We start from the raw sequence: 19,804 nt of genomic DNA on the forward strand, positions 1-19,804 counted from the left end.
GGTGGCTGCAGGTGGGTTGGAAGCCCCCGTGGGGAGATTAATCGCCGGGTTCCTCAAGGGACAGCCACGGGGCTTTCCAGGACAACGGCCACTGTTTCTTTTATCTCCGAACACCGGTGTTTGAAACACCCAGTGTCTGACCTCCGAACACCGGTGTTTGATTCGTCCCCGAACACCGGCGCCAAGCCCCGCAGGCCGCCCCGATGCCCGGCGGGCAGCGCTCTTTACCCTAGGGGAAGGCCGGGCAGCCCCCGCTCGCCTGGGGGCACGGCGGGGAGGGGGAAACAAGAGCGCCCCGCTCCCAGAACCCGACCTTCACCCCGCGGCCACACGCGAGGGCTCTGCCCTGCAAACCCCGCGCTTATCGCCCCAGCCTTGACCGCGCCAGCGGCCCGGCCGGCAGCGCCTCCCGCCTCTGGGGGAGCGCAGCGATAGTGGAAGGGAGGGCTCGGGGGTGGAAGGGAGGCGGGAGGCGGGCGGGAGGCCGGCGCTGGCGGCGGGCGGGCGGGGGCGGCTCCCGATAAAGGGGCGCCCCGGGCGGGCGGGCTGCGGCTGAGGCGATGGCGTGTACGCTGTGCCTGGTGCTGGCGGGCGGGGCCCTCCTGGCGCTGCTGCTGCAGCTGCTGCGCTGGCTGCGGGCCGACGGGGACCTCACGTTGCTGTGGGCCGAGTGGCGGGGGAAGAAGCCAGGTAATGCCGCCCCCGCCTGCAACCCCCGGGGCGGAGGGGGGAGAGCGGGGCGGCCGCGCCGCGGTTTGACCGGGGGCGGGCGGGCAGCGCTGCTCTGAGGTGGCGGCAGCGTGTGGGGAGTCCTCAGAGAGCCGCCGCTGCCCGGTGGCACCAACCCTCGCCGGCTGTCCCGTGGGCTTATCCAGAAAAATACCACAAGTTTACCTGCCCCTATACCAAGATAAGACCTCCCGTGCCGGTAAAGCAGCTCCCTGAAAGCCGCGCCGCGGCGTCCGTGGGGTCCCCGCGGGTCCGTGGCGGGGGCTGGCGCGTTTGCCCCCAAAACCTGCTTGTTTTGCACAGTTTCTGGGCAGGTTCCCAGTCCTGCCACGGGCCTGCGGGGAGTGCGTGGAGCGGGGGTGGTGCCGAGGGAAGGGTTGGGAAGGGGACGGGCGTGCCCTTCGTCGTCTGTTTTAGCTTCTGCTCCGTCTTGTCCTGACATCTCCAGGCAGGTCTGGGTTTCGCAGGGGTGTTGAAAGTGTTTACTTCGAAGTAAACATGAATATTGATGTTGGGTTTAAAGGGGTTTCCTCTTCCGAGGATTGTACCGTGAGCGGTGCCAGGGGCCAGCCCCACGCGATGCTCTCGGGGGCTGTACATGTTTCCGTGCGGTGCTGCCTTTGTCACCCGTGGGTACAAAAGTTCGATAAAATGCTGCCAAAACAGGGACTTTCAATTCTAGCTCTTGAGGAATTATGTTCTTCAAGTGTTGATCTTTCTAATCCGACTGCAATTCTTCCTACTTCTGGACAAAGATCTTTGGAAATCATAGGCTTTGTTTGCTTAATAGAGGCTTTTTTCCAGAAAAGCCATAAATTTCTGGATATTCCCCCTCAGCCTAGCCAGCAGTGGTGATTTGGGGCTGCTGAGAGCTGCTGGGTGTGGGTGGTTGAGGTGGAAGCAGGGAGTGGGGGCAGAAGCTGATCCAAAAGAAGGTGGGATGAGGGACACTATAAGATGTCCCATGTGGAAGTTAAAACTGGTTGTTGGGCTGAGATGGGGGATAGGACTGTGTCAAATGAAGGTGGATCAGGAATGATGGAGTAAGGTTTGGCTTGGGACCGTGATTTGGTGGTGGGTGGTGGTGCAGGTGAAATTTGGCGTTAGGAATGGCTTGAGAGAGAAGGACAAACTTGTTGAGACATCCCTGTGTTTTGCTTTCAGTAGAAGGGTACTGCAAATGTGCATGCTTTTCTGTTCTCCATTATATGGACTAGCACAAGTAATAAAGCTCTAAAAATTACTAAATTTAAATCAGCGTGAACAGTCTTGTGTAACTTTTCGGATATGCAGCCCAAGGTTTTATACTAACTCCATCGGGAAGATAGTACCCTTGCTGTAAGAAAACTACAAAAAATCTTCATGTGTGAACTTTGCCCTGAGTCTTTCCATGACCTTTACAGAGAAACAAGATAAATCCTGACTACTAATATAACCAGAATTGAAGCTCTGTCCTGAGTGATCTACGTGCAATGCACATCAAGGTGTAGGAGCTCTCAGGTAGACAGTGTTACTGAATGTAGCCTTGAGAATTATTGGAAGCCTGGAAAACTTTTAAGTAGTGTCTAAAAGTTACCACATAAAGAGCAATGTAGTGATGGAGTTGTTTCAACATGTAATATAAGAAGAATCAGGCAGAAATTTGTCTACGTAAGAGGTGAGCTGTGCTTTGGCACCCCCCCGTCCCCAGCCTTAGTGCTTGTAAGTAAGTAAAATATATAGCTGAAATTGTACCATTTGGGAAATCAGGTAAGAAAACAGAAGTGACAAACACTGGAAAAGATGTTTATTTAAATAAATTTCTCTTACTCATCCCGATATTGTGCATATAATGTAGTGTGTCTACATAAATAACATGTGGATCCCATAAAAAAACCCTTGATTTTTAATTAAAGCTGTTGTTAGAGCTGTCACTCTTGCAGTCATTATATTGTGTTATCACTTCTACAACATTATTATAGAAGTTGAAGTTTTTGGACATGAAAATATTTGGCAGAAAGCAGGCTGATCTCGTATGTTTCTTGTCCTGTAAACTATAATTACAGAGAAAGGCTTCAAGGTAGGTAGGACTGGTTCCATTTCAGTGATTCAATTCTATAGACAAAATTGACTTCTGGATTTTTTTAATTGGGAAATGCTGGATTGCTTCCCACCTTCTGAGTATGTTTGTGGTCGGGAGAGAAGGATTTCTGGGTGCTGGGTGCCTTTCCTTATGTGTCGTGTTTCCTTAACTGGACAACAGTCATTCTAAAGCCTGTGCTTTTTACAGGCAGTCCAGTATTATCAAGCTAAGGGAGATCCATTTATGTATGAAAGCCTACTCCTAAATTTGGGAATAATGGTGTAGTTCTTCAGGTCTGTGGGGAGGATGTTCTGCTGTAAACTTCCCCACCTCAAATATTTTTCCTGAATGAAATGACATGGCAGCCTTGCGCTATAAGAGCTATACAATGTTTGAAAAAAAACCCCTCTAAATAGAACTACAAACCCACTTTTTGGATTACTTGCAGTGTGACTCTGTCCGACCTTTTATTTGTTATGCCTGGTAACACAGTAGTTAATGGTTAGTAATAGTATAATCTGCTTTTATTTTTTAATTTCGCCCGGTTAATTTTTAAACTTACTTCCAGTAACAACAGGACACTTACTCTGGAGCAATCTGATGGTTTGATACTTGCTCTGCACCAGGATTTGAGGTTTTCCATTATGTTAACTCTCAGTAGCTCAGTGCTGGGTAACTCAGCGCTGGGGAATTGGTGGAAAACTTGCCTTATCTCAGTTAATTATTCTGTTCACAGAACAAGATCCTGAATAACTGCTGTGAAGCTGCCCAAGACAGGTTGGGAACTGGGAAACTAAGGGGTAGGAGGAAGCGGATTTGTTTTCAGTAGCAAGAGGAATGAGTGTGGTAAGCAGGGCTGAAAGTATGTCCATGTGTTGTTTTGTTCATGTAGAGTTTGTCTATTTGTGCTTTCTGTCTAAAAAAATGTAGTAGGAGAGGTGAACCCCCCTGTTCCTTGTCATTAGTTCAATGAATTGGGAATATATTGGAATAAAACTGTAGGAAAAGGGTGTGAATAAGCTTTACAGACAGCAGCCATTTAGTATAATGATGAATACAGTGGATATTCCTACAACTTCAGCAATATCTCTTTCCACCTCCCAAGCTCATAACCTTAGAATACATCTCTCCTTTGGGAAGTGACTCTTGTTGCTGTTGTTAGTGTTTTTAGAAACAAATTAAAAAACCAGACCACAAAAGCTTGTTTTTATGAGGGATTTTTCTTTGGCTAAAATACAGTCAGCTTAAAAAAAGAAAATACCACTCACTGCCAGTCCCACAAACTCAAGCTGAGCTCTGACAGTCAGTGTTTAGCGCTCTCTGCTCTTGTCAAAAGAGTAGAAGGTTTTGGTGCTGATGTTTTTGTGGGTTTTATGTCATTAAGACTCCAAAAGTAGAAATTTGAAATGCAGCGTAGTGTAGAGAAAATCAGGAAATGAATCCCTGGAGCAAGCAGGAAGTAAAAGTAGTGCCAGCCACCAGCTGCAGTGAAAAAGAAGTATTTTTGCTAAATTAAATGATGGGTAAGTTTCAGCTTAAAAAGCTGAAAAATGCTACTGTGACCCTTTTCAGAGTGGAACTGGCCTAAAGTCTCAGGAACTGCTTTTGGCTCTGCTGTTTGAATTATGCCATGACATCTTATTGATTGGCAAGATGTTGAAATACTCCTCTTCACAAACTTGGGAAAGAGAAGGAGGAGTTCCTGTCAGCAGTGCTCTGAGTGAGTCAGATCTTCCCCAAGATTACTATTCACTAAAACTGATCTTGGAGAACACAAACAAGTGTCAGTGTACACTCTGGAAAGTGCTGTGATATGAGTGATCATCCTTAAATCATGTTCTAGAATTAAATGGGTGATTTTCAGCCATCTGTTGTATTTGATGGTTTTGGATATATGTCTGGAAAGCTAAGCCTTTTCCCAGTACCCAGGTGTACCATAGTAGTGGGAATGATTGTAAGCAAGGGGGAACAGGCCTATCAGCAAAGGAGTAAGAGGAGTAAGGTGTTCTTATTTTTGCTACAGGTTAAAAAAGCATGTCAGGGCAGGAACTGTGAGTACATGGGGAATTCACACGTGAACTTACACCTTAGGAACTCTTTGTGCTGTGCTCTGGCCAATGCAGGAATTAACCTGCATCAGATACAAAACAAAGTGAATTAACACCCATTTGGGGTTTTATGATCAGCTGTCTTTGTTCAGAGAATTCTGGTCTGTCAGCAGTTACTTAGGAACGTTATTGGGATGAAACATTATTTGGAAGGGTTTGCTTAGGCTTTTCTTTGGATTTGCAATACAGTAACTGTTTCCTGTCACTTCCAAGAATTCTCTTCTCCCTTTTCCTCTGAAGCTCTGTTTGATGAGGTTAGTGGAACTGCTGTGTGTGGATGGCTTGCAGAAATGCAATCAAATTTCTTCCATCAGGTAAATAATCCATGTTTATTCAGATTACCCTTGGAACAAAGTTCAAATGGCAACAGAACAACTATGAGCAATTTCACAACTTCATGTGACTAAAAAAATAAAGAAGTCAGGATTTTGTAATACCCCCAAACTGGAGCATATCTCTTAAAAACAATATCAGATTTCTTAAAAACAGTATCAGATTGTACTCCTGCAGTGAGTTAGATGTTTATCCTGGCGTTGGCAATGTGTAAACTGCTGTCTTCATTCCTTTGACAGAAAATGAGCTGCGTGGCAAAGTTGTCTGGGTGACAGGAGCTTCAAGTGGAATCGGAGAAGAACTGACTTACCAGCTGGCAAAGATAGGAGCTCTGCTTGCCATCTCTGCAAGAAGGGAGGATGAGCTGGAGAGAGTGAAAAGGAAATGCCTTGGTAAGTACAACTTACTGCTTCATGCAAACAGCTCCACTCTTGCTGGGGTGGAATTGCCGCAGAAACACTAACCCACATGTCACAGGAATAAATTTAATGGTGAAAGTCAGCTTTATACAGAGCTTCACTGTACCTTTGAAGCTGGTATTTTCTTTTTGTGAGCGAGAAGCCTTTATGTAGACTTGCATTAGAAGTTCCTTCATAAGCCTCTGTTACCTAAAAATCTCCTTATCAACTGCAAGTGGTCTTGTAAGATACTAGATTAAGAAATGCAATAAATACTGCGGGGAATGGAGGAAACAATCTCAGGGGTATCATCCTGTAAAGAACCAAACCATGTAGGTGCACCCTGCTGAGAAATCTTCCTTCAGGTTTGTGTGTGTTACACACAGAGCAATGACTGACTTTGCTCTTTAGAACAGGAATGAGTAGAAATGTTCAGGAGAAATTGTTCTAAGTATGTGCAAGAAAAAGGATCTTCTGTAGATCAAAAGGAACAAATGTGAAGTGGAATGTTTAACTATTCCATTTATCTTTCATATGCCTGTGGAGTCAGTAGTCTGGTTTCATTTCTCCTGTTTCTCTTTTTCCCTCCTGTTTTCTGTCTTGGCAGTGAGAGGGATATACAGTTAATTCATGCTGACAGAGGTTTTGAACATGATTAATGTTACACCTCTTTCAGGCTGTTTATCCTCTACGGCTCAGGATGCAGTGTTTTATAGGGAATCTGTTATCACACCAGCAGCTCATTCCTAGTAATGTTGATAGAATGTCTACAGTCTACTTGGAACGTGTGCTAGGGAACACTGAAATCTTTTTCTTGGGTTAGCACCTAAACATTTCTGGAAAGCTAAAACCTGCAGCAGCCTACTCAGAAAGTCTCTCAAGGAACTTTCAAAAATGCACAACCCCTTAGTTTTGTTTACTGATGGTTCCAAAAAGCAACCACTTAGAGTTTTACATTTAAAAAGAAGTAGGGGACGTGCAATGACAGGGCGGCAGTCGTGACAGAATGCCAGTGCTGTGTTTAGTGGTCAGAAGGAGTCTGCAACTACATCTGTGTCTGTGGCTGTTTGTTATCATTGCAAAACTGATAACACAAGATAGGCTGCAGGAGCTCTAATCCTGGATAGGCATTTTCAGGAAATACTTGTATGAGAGGGTTATGTGTCAAGGGAGTATTCAGAAATATTTCAATTCATGTGCACCAAGAGTACAGACTTATCTGAGATGATTTCTGCTTCTGCCAACTTTTAAGTGACCCTGTGAATGTCTGAGCTGTGCTACGTATGAGCTTTAAAGTCTTGTGTAGCCCTGTGCTTTGCAAATATTTGCTGCTAAACTTTAACCTTTAACTAAAGGTCTGATTAGTAGGAATACTGGAAACTCTTCAGTAACACAGAAACATAACAAGGGCATGAAGTGATAGAACAAGGGGGAATGGCTTTAACCTGACAGAGGACATGTTTAGATTAGATATTTGGAAGAAATTATTCCCTGTGAGGCCCTGGCACAGGTTGCCCACAGAATCTGTGGATGCCCCATCCCTGGAAGTGTTCAAGGCCAGGTTGGTTGGGGCTTGGAGCAACCTGGGCTAGTGGAAGGTGTCCCTACCAGTGGCAGAGGGTTGGAACTGGATGGTCTTTAAGGTCCCTTCCAACCCAAATCATTCTGAGTCTATGATTCTGTGATAGTTACTTCATGTTTTCTATCACCAGCCTTTCAGTAATGGAAGAGTAATTGAACACACTTCACTCTCATCCTTTGCTTCTCAAGGCCATGTAAATCCAGCTACTACCCCTTTCCTTGACTATCTTAGTGGCCCTAATCTACACTATCTCCAGTGTATGTGTATTTGTTTTGAACTAGGGGGGTCCAAAACTGGACACAGTGCTTTAGATGCAGTCTGAGAAGGCTGTGTAGAGGCTCTTAAAAATCACTTTCCCTCAGTCTGCTTTTGTTAGTGCAGCCCATTAGCATTTGTAATTGCCAGAACCAATTGCTGACTTACTCTCAGCTTGCTGTTGTCCTCCCATCAGGACCTCAGGTCTTGTTTGGGGAGCTGATCTGTAACCAGCTGGATGTTGGCCTGCAGTACTGCAGAGCATTGTGCTGTCCCACGTGGGAAATTTGGCATTTGACTTTATCGAGCTTAATGAAGTTTGTCAGACTGTTCTTAGGGCTTGTAAAGATGCCTCTCCATGGCAGTCCTGCTTTGCAGCAGAGCAACTGCTCCTCTGACCTTGATGTTAACTGAAAATTTTCTCAAAACCTGTGTTTTGTCCCATCATCTGGTTCATTAATGAAGATACTAAAATATATTGATCAGGGAGGGGATACCACAGATCACAAAAAGCAATTAAGTTGGTCAGGCAGTATATGGCCAGGCTAGATCCATGCAGGCTTTTCCCACATACCTACTTCTCCTTCATGTACTTGGAAATTGCTTTCAGGAGGAATTGCCACATAACTTTCCCTAGGGCTGAGGTTAGGCTGTGTGACACTTCATTTTCTCCAGTCACCGGGGAGTTACTGCACTTACCAAAGATGAGTGATATCAATCAGCTCTTGTAAATCTTGGATGTATATATTGCCCTGCCTATATATGCAGTTTGTCCCTAATTTGTCTTCCTCTGACTCTGTTAGTATTTATTTCTCCCAGAGTTCAGCCTCAGGAGTGTGGGAGACTTGAGAGGAGATCTTGCCAGAGAAGACTAAGGCAAAGAAGGCAATAAGTACCTGACATCTTTCTGTGCCCTTCCTCACTTCCCCCTCACCATCCCTGCTCAGCAGTGAGCTCACTGTGTCTTTGGTTTCCTTTCTATTGCTGCTGTGCCTGTGAAGCCTTTGTTGCCTTTCACATTCCTCACCAGTTTCAACTCCACCTGGTTGTTAATCTTCCTGATTCCATCCCTGCGTGCTTGGGCAGTGGGTCCATGTGCTTCCTGAGTGGCTTGTCCCTGCTTCCACCTGCATGTTTTCATGTTTTCTCTTTGCAGTTGAGTTCAAGACTGTTCCACAAGGTTTGAGTAGCGTGAGGTGGATTAGGATTGAGCTGCAACATGTAACATCAACGTGAATTTGGCTGAATTATGCGGCATAATTGGAGCTAATGGGCTGTGACAAGGCTGCTGGAGAGGCTGTACACAGCAGCAACTGAACTGGATGTCAGAAACAAGCACATGTATCTTGTTCAAAATTTAGTGACACCACCCTGTGATACAGGTTTATGCATTCCACACTGCCTAAAAGCTGAGGGAGAGAGAGAAGGAAAGCCCTGTAAGAGCTATGGTAATACCTGTTGAGTCATGCCTGTGCCAACTCAACACTTCATTGCACTTGTGCAGGAGGGAGAGAAAACAACTTGTATAACTTACAAGGCTCCTACAAATGGCTCCTCTATTTCCCCCAGCCACTCTCTGCACTGTGAGCTGAATTTTATCAGAAATGTTGGAGGCTGCTTTCTCTCAAAAGCCCTAAAAAGAATACAAGTAAGTGGGATGTTTCCTGGCTTGACAAAGCTCAAATATGATTTAAATATGGATAGGCCAAATGAGTGACAGGCAATCTGTAAGTTCAAGAATTGTGCGGTAATGGAGGTTGGGGAATGGACCCCAGGAGGTCACATGGATCAGCCTCTGCTAAAAGCTCAACTTCTATCTAATGGCATCACACAAGGGAGAAATAAAAGAAGAGGAAATGCTGAAGAGCTGGAAAACACTACACTGAGCAATAATGTTTATCATGTTATGAGAAACTGAGATCTGGGGTTCACATGTATTGAAAAGAGTCATTGATCTGAAACCTGAACAATGAACTCTGAACTAAGGTCTCCCACTTGGGACCAAGTGTTTTTCTGGCTGTCATTATTGTTCCCTTAAACACATCAGTTTGGTAGCAGGCAAAAAAAGGCAGTGGAGTGTTGGGGTTTATTAGTAAAAGCAATGAAGAACATCATTCTGGCAGTGTATAAACTGGGACATGCCCATGCCTTTGGCACTGGGCACAGTGCTGTGCCCAGCCAGAAAAAAAATGGGATGAGTGAATGGGAGAAGTAGTTTAGAAAAAGGGGAACAGGAATGTTTGAAGTTTTGTGAAAGCTGTCTATGAACAGAGTAAGGATTCCTCACCCTAGAAAAGAATTAAGGAAGCTGCTAGAGAGATACAGTTTTGAGTGCTTTGGGGAGTGGAAATCAAACTGGACTCTGGATTGCTCCAAAACAAGGTTTCTGGTTTGAAATTCTCTGATGTCAAAAGTTTCTCACATCTTATAAAAGAGCACTTCCTTCCTTATCAGCAGTCTGTGTCTCTTCCTCTGCTCTTTTCTTTCTCCTCTGTGTAGTTTTTGTGGCTGGGTTGAGTGTGTGGTCTTGTTAATCCAAGGCAGAAACACTCTACACCCCGACAGGTTTCAGCCCTGCAAATCTGCTTGAGGCAGCATGAGGTGAAGATGTGTCTCTGAGAGGGCAGCTTAAACTACATGGATTTTACTGCTGTATTTCTGGAAAAAACTGAAGGGGGTTGGAGGGAGCAATAAATGGAAATACTTGTAGTGTTAAACCAGAGAGATGGGTTTGTTTTGACCAGTGGCTTAAGCACTAATGACCTTTGAACAGAGGCAACTGATGGATTTAAGTAACCTCTTTATTTCTTCATCACTGTTAAGACAAAGTTTAACCTTCCTTGTGTATGCAAGAAGTAGCAACTAAAAAATCAAGGCCTGAGGCTCTCTGCAGAGTTCAGCTGCTTAAAGGGGAGCAGGTACACTTAGTTGTGGCTGGGAAATGATTTAGAAACAAAAATAGCACTATCAAACTAATATAAATAAAACAAAAAAATCATGCTATATGTAGTTAAAAAGGGGGAAGTGATGAAGATTTTATTTTTGTGAGTCATCTGTCCCGAAACCCCAGGGTAACAAATCAGTGTTCAAAAAAATGCTTTCTATGGAAGAGGTCAGTTGTTCTGAAGAGACAGTGGTACAAGCACTCAACACGAGGGCTGGAACTTGATGGCAGCTGACTTTTTTTTCAGGAGATGGATGTGTTAAAACTGCCAGTTAAACAAAACCCTCCTGCTTCCTCCAATAATGCCCCAATAATCCAGCTCCTCTAGACTTGACCTCATAGCTACTCAGGTGTGGATGATGTTGTGTTTTGACTCTAAATTGTGCTAGTCCTGTTATCAGGAATAAATGTGCTTGACCTGTTAACATCTAAGCAAAATGTCAGGGCTGCCAATGTGCTGTGCTTCTGATTGGCTCAGAGAAAAATTTGGATGCACGTTACTCCCAACTGTTGCAATTTATTTGGAGAATTGATTTGTCTGTATTGAGCTACACAAGCCTGTTTTGATAAAGTCAAGCTTTTCATGTACAAAAGCATAATGATGAGAAAAGAAGGACCTGGTAGGAACAGGTAAAAAATGGATTCTACGTGGAGATAAAAATGAAAACAAAGCAAGCATTTAGTTTCCAACTTGGTGTTACAGTTTCTTGGTGTCTTTTTCTTGAAAATGTGGTGTTTAAAAGCATGTTACATTTCCCCCAGTTGTTACATTAGCAGTCTCTTACTGGTTCCCATTCACTCCATGGTTGTTTTTAGAGATCAGCAGCTTGAGTGAAAAAGATATCCTTGTTCTGCGTCTTGACCTGACTGACAGATCCTCTCATGAAGCTGCAACCAACAGTGTTCTTAAGCATTTTGGCAAGGTAAGGCATGCTTCTGGGGTTAAACTGCTTTTTCTTCTCTACCTCCTAGACCTGCATTTATGTTCTTATTCTACTTTTATTTTATTGTATGATAAGTTCACCGGTGTCTACATGTTTATTCAGTATCAGTATTAAACTTGCCAAAAAGTCCCTGAATTTTTATCCCTTCTGTTGCTTGCTTCTGGGTTTCAGCAGGCTTTGCTGAGATGCAACAACAAACAAATAATCCCTGGGCCCAACTAAAAACTAATTTGGTGTCACTGAGTTGGCTGAGGAAGCGCGAGAACTAAAGGAAATATGTTATATTAATTTATTTTTATATCTTTCCCGAGATTGATGTTTTGGTCAACAATGGAGGACGCTCCCAGCGCTCCTTGTTTGTGGATACAAACCTGGATGTCTACAATGCCATCATAGAACTCAACTACCTAGGTACAATCTCTTTAACAAAGTATGTCCTGAATCACATGATCCAGAGGAAAAGAGGAAAGATTGTTACTGTGAGCAGTGTGATGGGTATCATGGGAGCTCCTCTTGCCACTGGGTACTGTGCCAGCAAACATGCTCTGCAGGTAAGTTCAATTTTGGAAGTTAATTAAGTCTTGCTGTGTAATAGACCAGCATCAGTGCTATGGCAAAGGACTTTATTCTGTGCAGAAAACACAAATCTCCCAAGAAATTAAACACAGCATCCTCAGGTATTGAAAGTCCTGAAATGAATTTGCTCTGAAATGCAAAATATCTCAGCTCCCAGTATAGATCTGTTTTCTGACTAGAATTCAAGTGCCATCTTAGTTGGTTCTAACCACTACCTGGGTAAAATTCCACTGTGAAACACAAGACCTTGGCCTCTGGCCCTCAGATGAGGGAATACCTAAAGAGGAGGATTATTCTGTATAAAAGTTCTCAACTCAGTGAAGGAGGAAAAGTCACTGGTGAGAGTTTTAAGACTACAGGAAATCTCTAGGACAGTAAAGTGAGAACAGTGAGTGGTAAAGCAAACTGCTCAGGAAAAGGAGAATTTTTGATCCATCTGGGAATATCTGAACAAATCTTCCCAACAGTTCTGAGTGTTGCTCTGGTGTGAAGAACTGGCAGCTCACAGGAAGTTTCTTCTGCCTAACACTTAACTTTCAGTATTGCTTGGAAAGGGTTTTTGAAAGTAGCCTCGCTTGAGTGGAAAAACATAAAAGAGGAGCTCAGAAGAGTATGTGCCTGTATCATTGAGGAATCATTTGTTTAACTGGTAAATTTGTTTAGACATATTCGTCTTTCACCACTGTTTGTCTTCCTGCTAATGTACGCTTTGATCTGAGTAAAGCAAACTTCAGCTGTGCTCAGTGGTGGTTTAAAAAACTGGCACCTTCTCCCCCCCTGCTGCATTTAAGCACGTCAACAGAGTAAATAACTGCTTAAGCTGGGGGATCAAGACCTTTTTGAAAATTTGACTAACAGCAACAAAAATGTAACAAGTGGCTGACACTGCAAAGCCACGTGAAAGAATGGAGGTGTAGACGATGGTGACAGGTCTCTGCTGACAAAAAGTTTTCACTTAGTGGTGGGGAGGGATCTGCTGCTCTTCACTGGAGTAGCAGTGCTGAAATTGCCCATTAGAGGCCAACTTTTGGGTTCAGTCTAGTAGATTTAAATTAGAAGAATGCAGTGAGCAGAAGCCTGGATCCCCTTCATGCTCCTTTTATTTATTAAATGTTCTTTCGGTTGAATTATCTCTGGGTGTGGTGCAGTTGGGCCAAGCGTGGCTAATTAATTGCAGAGCACAAGGAATTCATGTGCTGCTTTAAAAATACTCGGAATTCTGAATCTCATGTTAAGATTGAGAGCGTGGACAGAGCTTTAAAGAGATAGATTTCTAAAATAAATTAAAATACTCTCTCTGAACTGCTTATATCTTCGTTAGCTTCTCCCTCTGCTCAAATAACCAGGCCAGGCTTTAACCTCCATTCTTGTTTCTTTCACAGTAATTCTACAAATACCAATTGCAGGTGTTGAAACTTGTGATTTGCAGCATAGACTTCAAAAAGACTCTGTCTGAGAGTCTCTCCTGGTCTGGAGCTAAGGCTAAGTGTGGGCAGGAAGCCCCCAAAAACTAGGAAAAGCTTTTTTTGAATATTGAACTTCACCAGTACAGTTCAGGTAAGGGAAGTCTGCAAGAGTGGCAGCCCTCTTCAGATACCCCTGTAGCCCATCTCTGATGGTGACCAAGAAGAAATCACAGATATCACAGAATATTCTGAGTTGGAAGGGACCCACAGGGCTGGAGAGAAGGGAGGGGAAAAATAAGACAAAGCTTAAAGTGATGCTTTTCCTGTTGTGTTTTCCCAGCATGTATCCACCTGTATTTTAAGACCTTCTCGAAATTAAGGTTGCATTTTGGCCACCAGTTATTAAGTATATGAGCCTGTCTGACATGAATTCATCTGTTATGGTTTTTGGTTTGGTTTTTTTAATTCATGCCTTGGAGTCTGTCACATCTGACACCCTCAATGCTGCAATCTTAATCATACCTTTTGTGGAAAAGTCCCTACTGTTGCTGGTTTTGTTTTGTTGTTGTTTTTTTTTAAATTCTTTTAAATGGCAGTTGGAGGAGGAAGGAAGGAAGGAATTCTGCTTAGAATTAGAATTTGTTCTTGAAACAATCACGCTTTGATTCATGCCAACTGGAATTCTTCATAACAATGTTCTAGTGATGAAATTGTCCTTTGTTTCAATGCTGTAAGAGTGTGAGTCGAGTCCATAGGAGTCTGCATCTGACTGAAGGAGTTTCTCTCTTGGTCAGATGATGCTCATGGAGATCCTGTGCCATTCATCCAGTTGTAATTTGTCTAACTGGTGGCATGTGGAGTGGATCAGAGCGGCCTTCAAAATGTCCCTTCATCAGGAACTTGCCTAATAAGTCCATGGACTGCACTGAGCAGCAAAAACTCCTCTTTTTGTTCAATTCTCTGGTCATTGGTGGAATTTGTAAATGTTTCTGTCAGAGGATTCATTTCAGCCTTGCCTTCTTCAGCATCTTCTAGGATTTGTTCACCAAGCTGGAAAGGCCCAGGGATGACTGGGAGCAGTTCCTGTCCCACACACCCCGTGTCTGTGTGGCAGAGCTGGCTGCAGTCTGGGCTTGGTGGAGACACTCAGGTTCTTCCTCTTGCACTTGAGTTCCTTTACTGCTCCCAAATCTGGGTCTGTCCCTGCCTGAATTCAAAGAGAGCAACTGCTTTTCTTTCTTAGGAATTTAAAGCTTGTTTCCTGGGAGGAAGTGGAGGAATTTCATACCAGCTATCTTTGGATATCAGAGATAAGTGCTGGAATTAGAGAGCATGTACAAACTGTATATAGAGCCTCCAGAGGGGACTGAGTACATGCAAGATTCTGGTTTTCACAACTGTGTTGGTGCCACATCTGAAGGTGCTCAGTGGGCTGGAGGAGGCTCCTCTGAGGGCAGGAGGTAATCCAAGGAAGGCCTGGCTTTTTAATCCAAAAAAACTGGGTGGCTGGCAGATTCCTGTGGTCCAGGAGCAGATTTCTGGGCACATAAGTGTCTTTAACATTAGAACTTAGTCTTCTCCAGGCTTTGCTACCATGCTGTGAAGGTCTGACACCAGCTCTGGGGCCTGCAGGTACTTACAACTTTAAATATGCTGTCAGAGCTTTTAGGGAACTGAACTGCAAAGCCTGTGTGCAATCCATAAACTGGAATTAGCCACCAGCAATTGGGAAATTGGAGCTCAGGTTCTTGGTCAGAGTGTGCAAGAGCTTCTGTGGCTTGTCCCAGCTGATGCTTCTGTGTCATCACAGGCTCGTATGTGACTGGTTTTAGCCCTGTATTGCTACCCAGTGAGGAGCTCTGGGTCAGCCAGCCCTCTTCCCAAGCTGGAGAGGAGTACAAGTGATAACATTTTACTACAGTGGGAGTTTATCAGCCTGTGCTCACTCTCTGTCTCTGTTTTGACACAAAATTACATGTTGGAATAAATACAGGGAACTGTTACTAAGCAGGTCAAAGGTAAGACATGATGGGGTGCTGGCTAAATCATCAGTGCTTGGCCAGTGCCTGACCAGTGCCCTCCAGAATTGCTTGTGTTTCCCATAACAGTTGCCATGTAAATGTGAAATGCTACCCAGATTCAGAAAACTTGTGTCCTGTTAGCTTAAAGAAAAGAAGTATTTGCAGTTTTTGTAATTACAGTTTAACTTGGATACACTGGTGTCATATTCCTGGGCTGAAATAAGATTTATGTCTGCGTGGATGCAGATTTCAAAGTTTGCAGTGAATTCAGTGGTGCAGAATTGCCCCTCTAAGTTTGTCAGGGTGCACCTTTTGACTTGCTGTGCTGAAAAGTTTTCCTCCTTCTCTTACATAAAACCAGCCACTTACTCAGTAAAGCCACTTAACTGATAGAAACCATATAAAATCTTTAATCTCACCACGAAGAGCAAATCACCTAGAAAAGGTAATTTCCATGATATTGTAGTTCTTAGAATTGGTGGCATTTCCACTACTGAATAGCAAAGCTCGTCTTCAGTACAGGGACAGCAGAATCAGGATGTAGTTTAGTAAAATTATCCTTGTCTTCCCAAATACACAATACACTGCACACTGGTTGATATGTCAATGTCTGTAATTGGTGATAAAATGTTAAATTAGCCGTTGATTGTGGGAAGTCAAAGAAAGTAGTAGGAATTTTAGTGGAATACTGTTCAATTTTTACAACATGAATTAGTATGAAAAGATGTAGTCAGTTAAACCTTGCAAAAACATGGTAAAAGGAAGATTTCATTATATTCTTTTCTTGTAGGGATTTTTTAATTCCCTACGGACTGAGCTGACTGACTACCCTGAGATCAGCATCATCAACATCTGCCCAGGGCCTGTGCAGTCCAAGATTATCCAAAATGTCTTTACAGAGAATCTTGCAAAGGTAAGAACTCAGTTCTGTTGTTATAAACTCAACTTTTGCTGCAGGGCCAGTGATCCTTTCATGGTTTTCTTTTCTTTTCCTCCTCCCAGCAAACACTGACCTCATCTTTTTACCACAAAGTGCTTTGAGTGGTACAGAACTGTCCAGTCTGTACGATTAAAAAAAAAATTGAGTTTGATAATTGTTTTATGCCTTCTCTCTTCCAACACATACAACCCAAGTCTGGTAAAATTTACTGTACAGCCCCTGTACTGCAGTTCTGGGGGAAAGTCCAGGCTTTTCTGGACACAGCTCTGCCTGCAGAACACTGTCCTTGGGCACAGGTAGGGTTTTGTTTGCCCTGGTCACGCTGTGCCCTGGTGGGTGACGCTGCTGCTGGCAGAGCCCCAGCTCAGCTGACGGGAGCTGTGCATTCCTTTCCTGTTAGGGATTGTTCCAGGAGGAAAAGCAAAACCTTCCAACTGCACAATGGCTTTTAATAAAGGCTGTCCTAACAAAGCAGCTGGCAAAAAAACTGCCACTGTGATACATCAAACTGTAATCTGCCCCAAATTCAATCAATCTGAAGCTCAGGATAACCCACCAGTGAGGGGGAGGGGTTCTCCCATTGCTGAATCCAGTTCTGGAAGGATTTTTGGCTTGCAAAGCTTGATAATTGCGTGAAAGAAAAGATGTACTCTTTGAGCAATGGGGAAAGCTTGCAAAACACATTCCTCAGATTTCAGCGTGACAGAAGACCAGGGAGGAAGAGCAAATCTAGACCAGAACTGCTTTTGCCCTGGGAAACAAGAACAGATTGCTAGAGCAGTGTGTTTGTGCTGCAGTGAAACATGTGTAAGTTCACAGGGGTGGTTTATGTTCACTAAGTGATACATGGGGACGAGACCTGGGGTAGACATCCCTGCTCCAAGGCAGCCTCCTGCTTTTCCCTTGGCTGAGATTGCCCATGGAGGGAGAATTGGCAGGAATATTTAAGTTAATGGGGAATGTGTCCTCATCAGCTAACTTGGTTACTGAGTAACTTGTAGCATAGAAGGGGGCAGAAAGCTGGGAATGCTCCCATTTCCCATGGGGTGTTCCCATTTCCTGGAGCTGCAGGAATGGGGGTAACCTGTTCCAATAATCTGTGTCACCATCAAGTAGAAGCTGTGCTGAAGCAGGGCAGAACTTGGAGATCCATTGTTTTGGTTTTTTTTTTTTAAACCTTTGACCCATCAATCAAGGCATTAATTAAAAAGGTGCTTTAATTAAGCCAAAGGAAGGTGGGAAGTGTTCCCACAGTTAAAACCAGCCCCAGCTTCTGCCGTACTGGCTGGGCAGGCTGGGAGGAGCATGCCTGTCACACAGAGCTCGGCCTGTATCATTCCCTGGGATCCAGCTCTAATCCCTGCTCGCCCTCTCTCCCGCCCAGTCCATAGAGAACAGCGGTGACCAGTCCCACAAGATGCCCACGGATCGCTGTGCGCGGCTCACCCTGGTGAGCACGGCCAACGACCTGAAGGAGGCCTGGATCAGCGACCACCCCTACCTGGCTGTGTGCTACCTGTGGCAGTACGCGCCCACCTGGGCCTGGTGGCTCATGAACAGGATGGGCAAGAGGAGGATACAGAACTTCAAGAGTGGAGTGGTAAGCGCTGAGTGACTCTTTCGCCCAGGGAATGTTGGGATTGCATTTTGGATCCGTTCCTGGTTTGTTGTTTGTTTTTTTTTTTCCCTCCTCACTTCCATAGCAGCTGATGCCCAGCCAGAGACCATTCCTGCAGCCTGTTAGTGTAGAGTTACACGGTGTGAGCACAGCAAAGTCAGCACGTCTTGTAGTGCCCCAGGCCTTGCTCTGATCTCCATCACACAGGCTGCAAGTTCAGGACTCACCATGAATGCAGAGTTATAAGTCACTGGCGTAAAAATTGTTTAATGCAGCTGGGAATTAGGACTATGGAAAAAAATCTCCCTTGGTCGTGTCTAGTTTTTGTGTCAGGCACGTAACCTGAGCACCTCCCAGGAGGGTGTTCCACAGTGCTATTGTCTGTCAGGGCTCTTCACCCACACTGGCAGCCCCAGGGACAGATGTGCTGCCTTCTGTCCCTGCAGTAATGCTTGGTAGATGCTATTTATTATTACTGTGTTTTTGTTGAACTTGGCACAAAAAAACCCACATTAAAAGTACTCCAAAAGCAGGAAATGCAAAAATGAAACTTCCTACTTCCACACTGTAACTGCCCCCTGTCACAAGCTCTTTCAAAGAAAAAACACTGTGAGTGAAGAAATTTAACACAGCAGAAAGTGGGGGGTGAAATACTGATTTAATGTCCTCTCCCTCCAGGATGCTGATGCCTCTTACACAAGAAAGAAGAAATAAGGATGGGCCTGTACAAAATCATGCTGTTCTTGTGCTAAGGCTGAGAAACTTTTCATACTGCGTGACTGCAAGCAACAGTTTTTTTTATCTTTATCATCCTGTATCTTGACAAATCTATCAAGCTGATGCCACACTTGAGTAAATAAAAATCTCTTTCTAAACACACCTGTTTCATGTCAAAATTCCCACGGGCTGAATTTTTAAGCTTACAAGCATTGAGACACACGAGAGGCTGGGCTGCTGTGATGTTTTCCGCTGCTATGACATTGGCAAATACCTGGTGAGCAGCCTAAAAATTATATACCCCAGGATCCTGTTTCCCTCACTTTCATTCCTAATTCTTGTTGAGCAAAAAAAACAAACCCTCAAGTAGAAGGTTGCTGTAGGTTGGGATGTCTGGTCTGTGCCTCTGAAGTGTTCCTTGAGCAAAATGTGTATTGAGGGCTAAATCCCTGAACTTCTGAAACAGCATTTAGAAGTTACTTAATCTTTGGGTCTTGGCACCCCTCCAGGGTCCACAGGCCTCAGTCCTGTGGCTTTTGGTGAAGGCAAACAGTGGATGGGGCAATGGGGAAGGGAGGGAGCAATGCTGTTCTTGCAAGCCCTGGCACTTGTTAAAACTACAGAGCAGCAGGAGAGAGGAGCAGGGAATGTTCCTGCAGCAGAACAGCCTCTGGCAGTTACAGTGTGAAGTAGAAGCTGAATTCCAGCTCCTGTACAGAGCAGAGGCCAATCTCAGCAGCACTGGTGGTGCATTGGGCAGCAGCAGCCATGAGGAAGCAAGAACTGCACTTTTAAAATGTTTACCATGGCACTGACACCTAATTCAGCCCTTGGCTAAGTTACTGCTCCTTTGTATTGGTTAACTCACCTGCACTTACACCCTTGGTGACCTTGCTGTTGACAAACCCCTCAGTAATCTCTGGATGTACCTCCGGCCACACACTATCCAGGTAAGAAAAATCCTTACTTCACCGAGTGATAATAAAAGAATAACAACTCATTTGTAAATTATGATAAGTTTCCAACCAGAGCAAGGAATAAGCCAAGAATGATGTTTATGCCATGAAAAAGATGGAAAGTACTGTCTAGGAAGAAAAACCCAAACCAAAATCCCTAATCAAATGGCAAATGTCTTGAGTGGAGGGTTTATTCCACTTGACAACACACCAGC

The 19,804-nt window shown here is 44.3% G+C and overlaps 1 protein-coding gene across 2 annotated transcripts; it reads left to right on the top strand.

The window, feature by feature from the left end:
* The first annotated feature begins 542 nt into the window (after positions 1-542).
* DHRS7 (dehydrogenase/reductase 7) lies at positions 543-18,795 on the top strand. Of its 2 annotated transcripts, none has more exons than XM_027702360.1 (7): positions 543-690; positions 5,472-5,624; positions 11,228-11,334; positions 11,667-11,906; positions 16,149-16,271; positions 17,683-17,898; positions 18,595-18,795. In XM_027702360.1, the coding sequence occupies exons 1-7, from the start codon at positions 561-563 to the stop codon at positions 18,628-18,630; spliced, it is 1,005 nt and encodes a 334-aa protein (XP_027558161.1). In that variant the 5' UTR covers positions 543-560; the 3' UTR covers positions 18,631-18,795. The 2 variants fall into 2 exon arrangements, with proteins under 2 accessions (XP_027558161.1, XP_027558162.1); XM_027702361.1 differs by lacking the exon at positions 543-690 and adding an exon at positions 4,587-4,608.
* Positions 18,796-19,804: the final 1,009 nt, after the last annotated feature.

This window comes from Neopelma chrysocephalum, unplaced genomic scaffold, assembly GCF_003984885.1.
Source record: "Neopelma chrysocephalum unplaced genomic scaffold, ASM398488v2 Primary Assembly neopelma1_183, whole genome shotgun sequence".
Classification (NCBI taxonomy): domain Eukaryota; kingdom Metazoa; phylum Chordata; class Aves; order Passeriformes; family Pipridae; genus Neopelma; species Neopelma chrysocephalum.